Genomic DNA, 13516 nt, shown 5'->3' on the forward strand with positions numbered 1-13516 from the left:
CATGCATATTCCTGTCCAGCTGCTAAGCTGCCTCAAGGTGGCTGACCTCCAGGAGAGGAGAACAAGATCTAGACAGACCCAGTTGCAGTTAGTCACTTTTATCCGAGTCCCACGGAGCCATGCAATTTGCTCCTTAGAACAGCTCTTTGATTTTCCAAATGAGGGTCATCTGTGGCAGTCCCTCAGCTTTCACATAGGCAGGGTTTATTCACTTGGGGGCAGTCCTGTAACAATGCAGAATCCCACAGCAGTGGGTGGGAATATCTTGGCACACATGCAATAGGTCAGATTACAGGCAACTGGTTCATCACAGGTGAGCTTTCATCAGCTAAGAGAACTGGGTTTTCCACCCTCCTCACCTTGTAGGTGTGGGACTCCGAAAGCTGCAACACATGCTACCCTTTCTCCCAGGTCTTTCCCTCAAAGATTTAATTTTTTTTTCTACTTGTCTTCTGGAACTTTGTACTGTAATCCTTCCTTTCCTTTGACTCTAGACACAAAAGAAAAGAGGATTCTCCCATCCATACCTATGCTGTGTGCATATTGTGTATAGTGTGTGTGTGTGTGTGTGTGTGTGTGTGTGTGTGTGTGTGTGTGTGTACCTGCCTTCTGGCCAATGCTTACTCTCTCAGTATTGCATGTTCTTCGCCCTGAAGTAAGAAGCAAAGCCCGGCATTAACAGCACTTATAAAACCAACCCAGAAAGGTAGATAATCCACCACCTTTCATAAGACAACCTGATACTCAACACTTTCAATGCATTAAGCAGTTAGGAGCATATTAACTGTGGTTTTGCAAAAAAAAGGTTCATTCCGAGTTTATGATGATCTCATTTTACAGAAGAAAGAGAAGACCTGATTTCTATTTTATTGAGCCCTAAACCTAATGCTTGGAAGAAAGGCCACAGCACTGGGAATCGATGAAGCGGGTGATGCCTTGTACTAGAACATCATTCATCTGCCAGTCAGACTTGACGTTCTCACCTGGCCCTACCCACACAGCAGAGCCGGGCAGAGACCATATAGCTCTGGAGGCCATGGATCCATCACTTAGGAGCACGACACAGAAATCTCATGCAAGGGCACAACAAAGGACATAGGCCTGGTGTAGGGTGCCAAGCCCTTGGGAGCAGCAGAGCAGAGTGCTCTTCTGTGGATGCTGTGGTTTCTCATATGAAGATCCCTTACTCCTAGCAGGTATGATGACTGTGTCTTTAATTTCCCTGACTTATACCAGCTGTGTGTGTGTGTGTGTGTGTGTGTGTGTGTGTGTGTCTGTGTGGTGTGTGTGTGTAAGGTATGTGTGTGTGTAAGGTATATGTGTATGTGTCTGCATGTGTGTGTCTGTGTGTGAGATGTGTGTGTGTTATGTGTGTGTGTGGTATGTGTGTGTGTCTGTGTGTGGTGTGTGTGTGTATGTATGTGGTGTGTGTATATGTGTGTGTGGTATGTGTGGTTTGTTTATGTATGTGATGTGTGTGTGTATGGTGTGTGTGTATGTGGTGTGTGTGATGTGTGTGTGTATGTGTGTATGTGGTGTGTGTATGTGTGTGGTGTGTGTGTGTGGTGTGTGTGTATGTGTGTGTGTGTGTGTATGGTGTGTGTGTATAGTGGGGTGGGGGGTGGGGGGTGTGGGTGTGTGTGTGTGTGTGTGTATGGGTGTGTGTGTGTGTGGTATGTGTGATGTGGTGTGTCTGTGATGTGGTGTGTGTGTATGGTGTGTGTGTGTGTGTGTGTGTGTGGTATGTGATGTGGTGTGTCTGTGATGTGGTGTGTGTGTGTATGGTATGTGTGTGTGTGTGTGTGTGTGGTATGTGTGTATGGTATGTGTGATGTGGTGTGTGTATGGTATGTGTGTGTATAGTGTGTATGTGGTGTGTGTGTGTATGGTGTGTATGTGGTATATGTGTATGGTGTGTATGTGGTGTGTGTGTATGGTGTTTGTAGTGGGTGTGTATGGTATGTGTGATGTGTGGTGTGCGTGTATGGTGTATGTGGTGTGTGTGTATGGTATGTGTGTGTATAGTGTGTATGTGGTGTGTGTGTGTGTGTGTATGGTGTGTGTGGTGTATGTGTATGGTATGTGTGATGTGTGGTGTGTGTGTGTGCTCTTTCCCTCTCATATCAGGCCCCAAAGTATTAAACACTGGGGTCATTTTTGATACATTCTCTTGGAGATACTCAAGGAGGAAGAAACTTAGCTTTTAATCAGATAGGTAAATCGCAGGATTTAGACATGTGAACTGATTTGGGTCCAGAAGTCTATCCATATCCGAGGATTTGCCTATGTGTCTAATTGGGGTGATTTCAGGGAACCACTTTGGTCTTCTGACCCTCTTCTGTCGACAGCCATGTATTGAGTTTGTCCAGTTCTTATCTGGAAACTCCTATAGTCGTCATTCTCCTCAGACAGACATGGTCAAGCCTGATGACCGAGCATGCTTTACAGTGGACTGTGACTCCCACTTAGTAAATCACAACAAGTTGGTAAAAAGTCAATAAAAATTCCAGGTGGCACTGTTTACAAAGGCATCAGATCACAAACTGTCATCTGCACCTGTGTGCATATATATATGTGTACCATGATTTGCAATGTAAAATGTATTTATTTGGGATCAGTGTTTGAAATTTTACTAACTACTATTGAGTGCTTGACTTTGAATAGGATGGGTTAAGAACATGAAAACTGTTCAATTGAATCTTGGCTCTAACACTTGCTGTGTAGCATTAGGCTAACTGTTTAACTTCTCGGTTCCATAGATTTCAGTATTTCACAGTGTAACACAAGATCAAAAACTTGCTACCACCTCATTGGATCAACACAAGGATTGAGTATATGATAGCTTTTGCACAGTGCTCAAAACCTTGCCTGGCACATAGTATCATATAAATGTGGGTAAAACCTGTGACCAAAGGAAAAATAATTTTTTGCATAATGAACCAAGGCAACAATATTCCTTTTCTGTGGCCATTTATAGTCTAGTAGTCACATATGTGTATCCTAGATTTAAAAAAAAAAGCTGTTTTGAGTGGCATTCTCTAAAACAGACTTCAGAGTACCAACCACTGTGCCACTGCCCACTTGCTGTGTGACCTTTGACCAGCCCTTCATCCCTAAAGTATTTTATTTGGTTCCTTCCAGGACGCTGTGAGGCCTCTCATAGGAGAGCACGGGCTCTAGGAAGTGCCATTTTTTGCTGTTAGGATTCAAACCATGTCCTTGCTGCACCCTTCCCGAACTGAGAAGGCAATCCCTCCTCTTCTTTGATGTGAATGGCTTGCTTAAATCTTTATTTCAGTCCCCTGTGCTGAATCAACCACATAGGGGCTCAGATAAAGGCCAGTACTCTAAGGAGGGAAGTCATTGTGAGGCCCAGGGGGTGGATTCAGACCGCCCCACTGTGCGCTCTTCAGCCTCTCCATCACCACTTAGCTAAGTCTCCTGAAAGTCCTTTTACCTCAGCAGGTCTTCCGTCCCTTTGGATCATTCTGAAGTGTCACAATGTAACTCTGACAGCTGTCCACAGCCAGAGGGTCACATCCTACTGCTTCCCTCTTCAGAGGCAGTCCGAAAGTGTTCAGGACAAAGCCGCCTGTCCAGACTAGATGAGCCGCCCCCCACCCCGCCCCCATTATCACTTGTAAATACTTCGGCAGTATAAAAGGGCTCATTAGCCAACGGGGCTTTCAACTCCAGTCCTCTTCTTAAGGACCCTTGGCAAAGCTGTTCTGACAGAGAGAAATGTAAAAATCTGGAGGACTCCTCGGCTTGAAGATCTGCAATGGCTTCGCTGTAATTCTTCCTCTCTCCTCCCACGGCACATTGTAGCACTTACCAGAGCTTTTAAACATGAATAATGGGGCGGTATTATGCAATATCAATCTCTTCCCCGACCACAAGCTCCTCAAGGGCAGGGGACCTGCCGTATTCATCTTTGTATCCCCTGCAACCAACTGGCACACGTCTCAATCAACGTCTGTGGAATGGAAGCTGGCTGAATTTATACCTCGGGTCACGGTGTGGAGCTCAGACGGGTCTGGAGCTGAAGGCAAGTAGGAATCATTTATTTGTCGCTGCCTAACTCCGCACTGGCTTCCCAGCAGATCCAAGACACTACAAAGGTGAAGGTGATTGTGTGGGTGCTTTTGTGGAAGATCTTTCTCCTTCCTTGTTCTTATAGAAAAGGAACATGAAGCCCCAGGTCCGCCGCGGTGTGGCTATCCAGGGCTAGAGAAAGCCAGTTAGAGGGATGTGCCTTAAGCCCAGCGGCAGAACCGCAAGGAGATGCTAAGAGCGTTCTTATCAATAAGCATGGTCCTAAACGCACAGCATCAGCTGTTTCCTTCCTTTGTCACAAGCGCGTATCTTTGACTTAACTTTAGTTTCTAAACAGAAATACAGAAAATCATCTTTGGAGACCTTGGCTTGTGTCCAAGCCGAGAACTCTGCTGACACTTTATTTTGCTGTAGCCTTATTGCCAGACAACATCAGCGTTCGTGTTTCCCTTTACAATTGAGGAAACTGAGGCCCGAGAAGTTTAACCAGAAAAGGTGTTGGAGATGGGCTGCGTTTAGATCCCCTCTCTCCACCACGGACTTCGCTCTCTGCACACGGCTGGGAGCGTGAGTTTGCGCGTGACCGGCCGTGCGCTTCGGTTTTCACGTGAAGTTTGCCCCGTGGCCAGTTTTCCCGATTTCACTTTTTGGAGATTAAAGTCTGGTTCTCCAAGGTCTCATCTCACTCAGCCATCTCCCTCCCTCGTCCCAAGGACAGACGGCCACTCCCCCAACCAGTTCGGAGTCCCAGCCAGGGTTAAGTCCGCCGGCTCCACGCCTGCCCTGCGGAGTCCCGCGCCGTGGGGCTGCCCGGCGCACCGGGAGCTCCCGCGGGATCGGGTGGCCCGCGCCTGGCCCCACCTCCCCTACCTGACGCCCGCGCGGCCAGCGGCTCCGCAGCCTCCGCCCACCGGCGCGCCTGCGCTGCCATTGGCTCCGCGGGCTGCCCGTCTCCTCCGCTCCGTCCCGGAGGCAGGTTTAGCGGGAGAAGCCGCAGTCCCGGAGGCTCGGGCGCAGCGCGGAGCGCCGATCGCGGCGGGCATGGCCCCGCGCGCGGGAGTCCATGTCAGCAGCCGAGCCCCGGCAGCCGTGAACTTGGCGACTCGCTCCTGCGGCCCGGCCGCTGTCATGTAGTCGCCGGCGGCGCTCCCTGCAGCTCGGGAGCCGCAGCGCGATCCAGACACCGCGGAGCTGCCTGGGCTTCTCCGGGAGGCGCCGAGCGCGCCGCCACCCCTCCGGCGGCACTTTGGGCCGAAGAGGGACATGGGGGAGAAAGTTTCCGAGGCGCCCGAGCCCGTGCCCCGGGGCTGCAGCGGCCTCGGCACCCGGACCCTAGGCTCGCCGGCGGCAGCCGTGTCCTCGGAGGGCGCTTCCTCAGCGGAGTCATCCTCTGGCTCGGAAACTCTGTCGGAGGAAGGGGAGCCGGGCCGCTTCTCCTGCAGGTCGGAGCCGCCGCGGCCGCCGGGCGGCGCCCTGGGATCCCGGCTGCCCGCCGCGTGGGCTCCCGCGCGCGTGGTGCTGGAGCGTGGAGTTCCTACCCTGCCGCTGCCGCCCCCCGGAGGAGCGGTACTGCCCGTACCCCGGGTCAGCAGCGCATCCCAAGAGGAGCAGGATGAAGAGGTGGGCTCAGTCTGTCCCATCCCGCTCCCTCCAGGTTCCCACTGTAGGGACCCCTTAGATCCCGTTGCGTGTGCGCCGGTGTCTTGGAGTGGGGAGGGAACTAAAGGTGCTCTGCCACAGCCTGGGAGAGTGACGGTCGGGGGACTCTGTGGGTCCTTGACTTCTCGTGCTTGTCCTCGCACGCTTATCTACTTGGGCTACCCGACGGTGTGCTTTGGAAATGTCACTGAGTTGATGGGTCCTCAGCGATTGGATGTGATCTGAAAGCTTGGCTTGAATCCACAACTCAGATTCCGACTCTTAGTCGTGGGAATCGCTAACCACTGAGGTCTTAGATGGAGCGGGAGACCCGGAGCGTTGGACGCTGGTGGGAGTAGTGGCTGTGGAATTGCATCTTGCAGTGTCAGAGATCAGAGAACGCTGGAGTCGCTGGAGGGTGGGTGGTTTGGTCTTTACACCTTTCATCCTGGGGAAGAGGAAGATTCCCCATGCTAAGCCCGCCCGCATGACCTATTGGTGTCCAGAGGAGCGCTGTCACCATACCAGATAGGATGTGCCTTATCTTGTTCAGAGGACTTTGTCCAGCCTCGTTTCTTCGAAGGCTGTGCATCTAAAAAACGGTGGGTCGCTTCCCGACACACAGAGTTTTGTGACCCACTAGGTTTCTTTCTCTTTCTTTCTCTCTCTCTCTCTCTCTCTCTCTCTCTCTCTCTCTCTCTCTCTCTCTTTCTTTTTTTCCCTCTTACTTTGGAAGACTTGGAAAGGAAGATTCTCCAAGTCTTTGAGATTGTTTGCATTGGACATTTCTTGTGGGAGAAATCGTCTTGATCAGACAGGACCATAAATAAAACATGACCCTAGCATAGTCTCCGTGTGAAATTAATTCCACAGTGCCAGACTGGTATTTTCCTGTCTCTGCCGGGGGTTAGCGCTAGGAAACAATTGCCTTTGTCCCTAGAAGAAGTAAACAGAGCCTAGGGTCCTGGCTTTAGCCCCCTGGGTGTCCAGCCTGGAAATCTCAGGGCTGCATCGTGCACACAAGGCTAGCAGAGGCAAGTGACAGCCTAGCAAAGATGGAAGGAATCTTTGGCTGATGGTTGGCCAAGTCTCTGGCCGTAGCCCTGACCCCTTTCGGAATGGCTGTGGGATTTCAGGGATCTCGGGCAGGCGTCTGGAGATTGGCTTTCCAGAACTCTTCGGCTCCTGAGTTGAGACCTGGGTGCGTTTCATTCCTCAGGAGTTCACTTCTGTAGTCAAAAATGGAGAATTTCAAGGTTAAGTGCATTCCCACACAAGTGCTGTTTCCGACCTGGAATTTTGGATAGCTCTAAGTTCCAGATTGAGTTTAGTCATAGTTCAGGAGTTTGCTGAACAACACACCCACCCTAGGAGATGGTGGAGAGTAGTGCTGTCTCCTGGGTGCATCTTTTGGTGGCTCTGGGTAAACGGCTGTCCTAATCTAATGATTCTGTATAACTAACATGGCACACACAAGGTCTTGAAGGTGTGGGGGATGGGGGTGGGTAACTTCTCATTCTTGATCCTGATTTATCACCTCAACCCTGGGTGACGGTGTCTTACTTTCTCCGAAGTGGATATAGTGAGATCTCGTTTCCCAGGCAAGGCAGTGAAGGTTGGTTGATTGAAACATATTTTGTGCCTCCCAGTAGGATGGCCTAGTGATTTTGGTCATTGTTTTTGGAAGTTGAAAATTGGATATAAATGGACAGGTCTGCAATTTGTGGCATGACCTAGCCTAACATGGGATGATGGAGTATAGTCTTGACTTGCCCTGGGAATTTCGAGGCAAAACTGAAGAAAGTCATGTGGCTCCCTGCCCCCTAGCAGCAGAAAATGTTAAAACTTAAAACTTGATGAGGGGGTGTGAAAGTTCACGGACACACACTGGTACTGATGTGTTCACTGCATGGAGTTGTGGGATCGTGACTTTTGTGGAATTTCGGCTCTGAGGAATTAACAAAAACTCTTACCCACTTCCTTAGGAAAAGCATATACTTTAAATTGCCATGCCAGAAGGTTCAGAAACCAAAGACTGAAAACACCCTCTTTCGTGGAAATACCTGGGGTTGACTTCTGGTTCTGTCACATTGACGAAGTGTGCTCACAGGACGCTTGACTTTTGTTGGCCTCAAGTTTTCTCACCTCTTAAATGGGAGTAATAGCGACAGCAGTAGAGAACTTTTGTACACACCTGTGCACATCATCTGATTTAATCCCAGCATGGTGGCTGATATTGAGTACCATGTAAATATCATCGAACATTAACCTTTACGTTTATTGCTTATAAAATATTGTGAAATCGAACCTCAAGGTTGGGCTGACTTGTTATTTCACTTTGAGAGAATCTGAGCTTTTGTTCCCGTTCTTAAAAGATTTATCATTTTTAAATAGCAGGTGTGCTTGTGCATTTATAATGGTGGTGGGTGCCCACGAGAGCAAGTGCTGTCAGAGAGCAAGTGCTGTCGGAGTCCAGAGGGGGGTTGTCCGATCCCCTGGAGTTGGAGTGACAAGGAGCCGTGAGCCACCTGATGCTGGGTGCTGGGTACTGAACCTGGTCCTCCTTAAAGCAGCTGCTGGGGTTGGGATTTAGCTCAGTGGTAGAGCGCTTGCCTAGGAAGCACAAGGCCCTGGGTTGGTCCCCAGCTCCGAAAAAAAGAAAAAAAAAAAAAAAAAAAAAAAAAAAAAAAAAAGCAGCGGCTGCTCTTAGCTGCCAAGGCCTTCCTCCTGCCCTCAGCTTATTCCCCCTCTACTGAAATAAATTTGGGGGGGTTCTTTCTCTTCATCTCAGGCCAAGTTGGGACAAAGCGCCTGGTGATAGTTTTAGTTATACTATAGCAAGGGCCCAGACTAAAACTCTAAAAGGCTTCAGAGCAACTTATAGTGTGGCAAGGCATTCATTTTTGTTTTAAACTGCTGTGTAGCCTGGAAGATTAATTCCCCCCACCCCCCAATTTTTTTTTAAAATGCCAACTCATTGTATTTGTTTTTTAAATGCAAAGAAATTCTGGTTCCTGTCCTATTACTCCAGTGCTTTTATTTATTTATTTATTTATTTAGTCTTGACAACCTTGTAAAAGCCGTTTTGAAGGTCACAGTGTTTATCTCGTAGTCTGTCTCACATGTAAACGTAAAGTCCTATACGATTCAGTCAGACCTGTGGACGTTGGTGTCCTAAGAACTAGTTGACCGTTGGCATTGAGAGATTTCTAAAATTTTAATTTGCCTTTATTACCCTATGGTATGGCGATAAAATCTCCATTCTTTCATGCACGGGGCAAGCATTTAGCACTGAGCTACAAAACCAACCATTTTTATACTTAATATTAAAAACACGAGAGTCAGCGCTGATGGGTGACTTATTAAAACAAACAAACCTCCCTCCGCATGTCTTATGTCTTGGGTGCAAGTCTGCAGATGTGGGGTTCTCTATGTTGAGGGATGACACTGAAGTTCTGATTAACATTGTCAGTTGGAGGATTTACCCCCCCCCGAGGTTTATGCAATTTGCCCTTTCGTCAACTCACCTAAGCCTATCAGAAAACATAGGTGTTTACATTATAATTCATAACAGTAGCAGAATTACAGTCATGAAGTAACAATGGAGATAACTTTATGGTTGGGGGGGGTCACCACAACATGAGGAACTGTATTAAGAGGTCACAGCACTAGGAGGGTGAGAGAGAACCAAAGCTTTCTGCCCTGTCTTTTCCCCACAGCACCTTAAGATCCCAGGAAGGTCACCATTTGGTAGCTGTTGGTGGATAAACCCAGACAGCAGGTTAACCTGGGACACCTAGCATGCCCCTCTAGCAAATGAATGGGAGCTTAGTGAAGAGATGTTCAATGAGTTCACAAAGTAACATTGTTTCTGAAGCTAGTGATGTGTTTGTTTGAAGGTGACTGTGCCCATTTCCTTTGTTGTGAAATAGGATGCACAAGTCTCTTGACCCCCTATGCTATGAAAACAAACAAACGAGCGGACGAAAACCTTGTGGCTCACAAGAGAGGTATTAGGGCTTTTTTTTTCTTTAATAAACGTGAACAAAGTCAAACTAGGCACACCTGATAATACACCGTGTGCATTAGAATTGGAGACTTCCAGAGACACTCAGAATTCTCAGAGTGGCCTGAAGGAGCTTTGTAGTTAAAGGGCTTGCCAACTTACTGCGTGCTAGCTGGTCATTCTCTGCCGCACCAAGGGACTTACGTTACTGACGAAAGCTGAGAAACAGTGTCCCTTTAGTAACTATAGGCACACTTAGGGGTTGTCTCTAAAGTGTTCTATTAAATGGTGTCTGATTGGGAGGGATGCCTCTAAACATCTTTCGAGGGTGTTTGTGTTTTGGGGTTCCCCACATAACAGCAATATGATGAATGGGTTTCCGGTTTTTTTTTATTGCATACGAGAATAAATAGCAAAAGGAAGCCATGAATTCAGCCATGTCTTTTCATAGACTTTATATTTTATTAATCCCAGAAGCTACATAATTTGAAAAGAGAAGTGCATGAATCTTGGCATATTTATTATTTAGTCTACTTTTTGACTAGATACCTCAGTATGAGCCATGAGATTAAAACAGCAGTCAGCCTAGCATGCATGCATATATATATTTATATATGCAATGTGTGTATGTATGTATTGTATGTATGTATGTGTGTGCACATGTGTGTATGTATGGTATGTATGTATGTGTGTGTATGTATGTATTGTATGTATGTATGTGTGTGTATGTATGTGTGTGTGCATGTGTGTGTATGTGTGTGTGCATGTGTATATGTATGTATTGTATGTATGTATGTGTGTGCGTGTGGTGTGTATGTATTGTATGTATGTGTGTGTGCATGTGTGTATATATGTATTGTATGTATGTATGTATATATGTATTGTATGTATGTATGTATGTATGTATGTATGTATGTATATGTATGTATGAGGCATTATCGCCCTGGACAGAGATGGGTTTGACATCTCGGAGCTTCTCATGTACTTAGGGAGCTAAACATAATCACACCGTGATTATTAATTAACTGGAGACCAAGGTGGCATCTGAGGCACAGGCTGTGAAGGGCTGTGTGATCTAATCCTGTAATTCCCAGAGCATGGGAGCTAAGGCTGGGAAAGGACGCTTGATCTGAAGCCTGGAAGACGAGCCGGAGTTAGATGGGGAAGGAGAAAGGGAAGAACAGGAGTGTGTGTGTGTGTGTGTGTGTGTGTGTGTGTGTGTGTGTGTGTGTTCTGTGGGCCTTTTGCTTGGCACAGAGGAAAGGGGAACAGGGAGCAGGTGACCGAAAGGTCAGACACAGCCGAGTAGGGCAGGGCTCTGTGAACTTCATGCAGAGGGCACTGGGAACCATCGGAGAACCTGAGGCAAGGAAGTCTGACCCCGAAGGAAGCCAGGCACCTCAAAGCCTATGGGTTGGGAACTGTGGGTGTATCCTGTTCACACCTTCCCTGCCTTGGAACTGCTACTCCGGACAAGTGTGGGTGAGATGGGGAAGGGAAGAGAGAGAAGACAGTTCAGGGACTCCAGGCCAATACACGTGAAGGTGGCAGGAGAGGAATGCAGATCCATTCCAGAGAACAGTAGGAGGTTGTTCGACGTGTTACCATCTTAGTGTTTTTGTTTTTGTTTTGTTTTGTTTTGTTTTTTGAGAGGAAAAACTTTGAGGTGAGGACCTTCCCTTCAAGTGGCCATTTCCACAGTAAGCGTAGGGACAGGTTTACCTGGACAGAATCTGGTGTGGGGTGGTGGTGTACTCTGAGATCAGGCTCCTGTCGGCAGGAAGCATGGTGCCAGCACATTCTAGCTGAGCCTGGCTTGTGGGTGTGGATTTTCCTATTTGAGAAGGTGCAGCTTTTCCCTTTGTTCCCCTGGTGCTCCAGGACACGGCAAGCATTTACACCTCGCTAATCTGTCAGAGCAGGTGAGCGTCCGTCCGGTTTACTGCGATTTAATGGATACGGTGTGTGACTCCGTGCTCACGAATTCTGAGTGTTTGCCTGGAAAGGGCAGATGTTCATTCCCTTCACCCCTTCAGAGCGAGGAGGGAGCGTTTCCCTACTCCTGGGTCAGGGTCCGATCCCGGTCCAGTCACCCAGAACAGATGACTTCATCTAGGTTATTAATACGGAGACCCTGTCCGTCCTGCAGAGGGTCATTGGAAGAATGCGGCGCCTCCATGTCCATACGGCACGGTGCATGGCCTCTGTCAAACACGGCACAGGACATTTGCTTTATCGCCGAGGAGGATGGGGAAGGCTGGCTCTGGAAGCGTATTGTCACCATCGCTACCCTGGAAAGGGATAAACAGAGACCCAAAGTTGCTCCCTGGTGGATTGTGCGGCTAGGACATTTTGATGGTAGACTGGCAGGAGCTTTCCTCTCATAGGTAGATATGTGACGTGTATCACTACTAATTTCCCGGCCGGAACATTTTTACGAGACAGTAACAGCAAACTATGGCGCATGATTCGTTAGCCCTCCTCTGAGGACACCACCGCTCTTTTCTCTATGGAGCCGGTTCTTAGCCATCCGTTATTAATCAGTATCCTAAAGGGCTTGGTGGGTGTGTGAATTACCAGGTTCTTAGACATAGGGGTGACATCAGCTGTGTGGTGAGGCAGGAAAAATGACTCGAACTTCATCCCCCAAAGTGAAGGTCTGTGGTCTGGGAAGGGTGTTAGACGGAAGTCAGGTGATGCTATGGGGTGAAGTGGTGAGAGCTGTAGTCTAGAGGCCACCCCAGCTTCCCAGAGGAGAATGCAAATTACCTCCCCCCAAACCTCCCTTCTGTCCCTTCGAGACAGTGCACACATTTTGAGCTTACAGTAACCCAGGAGCCGGTTGGGTCTATGTGAACGCTGCTGGGTCGGCTGTGCGCTCATTCCCCCCATCCCCAACTGGGTGCCTCCCTTGCACTTGGTCAGGCTGATACCTGCCTAGTTTTGCATCACTGGCTTCAAAGGTTTTCACTGCCTTCTGCGTGTTTACCCGTGGCTTCGTGTCTGATAGCGTTATTTCAAGCTAAAGTATAGGAGGAAACACAAGATTAAACAGGGGACCTCTGTCCCCGTAGCTCTGGTTTGTCCGCCCATCTTTGTGCTCCTTTACCTGCCTCAGAATTCCTGGGAAGGAAGGCACAGCAGCTACCTGTACTTCCAGCGTCAGGAGAAAAAAAAAATCGTTCTTCAAAGGTAGCAAAGTGTAGGTTCAGGACTGCGGTCAGCAGTCTCCACAGTGTTGCCACACAGTGAGAGTATAGAGCCTTCGCGAAGCCCCTGGGGGCTGATGCAGCCACTCTCAATGCTGGGCATCCCCGCTTATTTAATGAGTTGTATTCCTAACTGGACACGTGTCGGAGACAGCTTAGACATTTGTATCCCAGACCCGTAGTCTTCTGCTCGCCCATCAATTCTCCGCTCAGACACAGTCGATATAATTTTGATTATGGTACTTACTTCCACTGAACCTTTCAGCCCGAATGCTTTGTGATGATATTGGGGGGTTGCGGGGGAGAAGGTGGGCGTGTGCGGAGGAAGATAGAGAGACCGGACACATTTGGCTCCTTTTCCTTCCTGATTTCATAGGCTGCCGTGTGGAAAATGAAATTTTAATTCTAGCGTTCGGAACTCTGTCATTTAACACTTTTCAGCACAGGGCAACCTCCCAAGTGAGCCCAATTTGATGTGGGTGGATGCGTCTGTGTTATCTAACTCCTGTCAGATGTGGATCCTCGGGCCTTGGCCTTACAACTCAGTTTCCTCTCAACCTGTCGGAAGTCAAGTGTGACATTCTTTCCTGGGTGGGGATTTTGTGTG

The 13516-nt window shown here is 48.4% G+C and overlaps 1 protein-coding gene across 1 annotated transcript in view; it reads left to right on the forward strand.

The window, feature by feature from the left end:
• The first annotated feature begins 5133 nt into the window (after positions 1 to 5133).
• Mast4 (microtubule associated serine/threonine kinase family member 4) overlaps positions 5134 to 13516 on the forward strand; it is a 590118-nt gene continuing 581735 nt past the window's right edge. Inside the window, exon 1 of the mRNA XM_032898966.1 lies at positions 5134 to 5676. Coding sequence (XP_032754857.1) covers positions 5320 to 5676 — 357 coding nt within the window. The 5' untranslated portion in view covers positions 5134 to 5319. The remainder of the gene's footprint in view (positions 5677 to 13516) is intronic.

This window comes from Rattus rattus, chromosome 3, assembly GCF_011064425.1.
Source record: "Rattus rattus isolate New Zealand chromosome 3, Rrattus_CSIRO_v1, whole genome shotgun sequence".
NCBI lineage: Eukaryota > Metazoa > Chordata > Mammalia > Rodentia > Muridae > Rattus > Rattus rattus.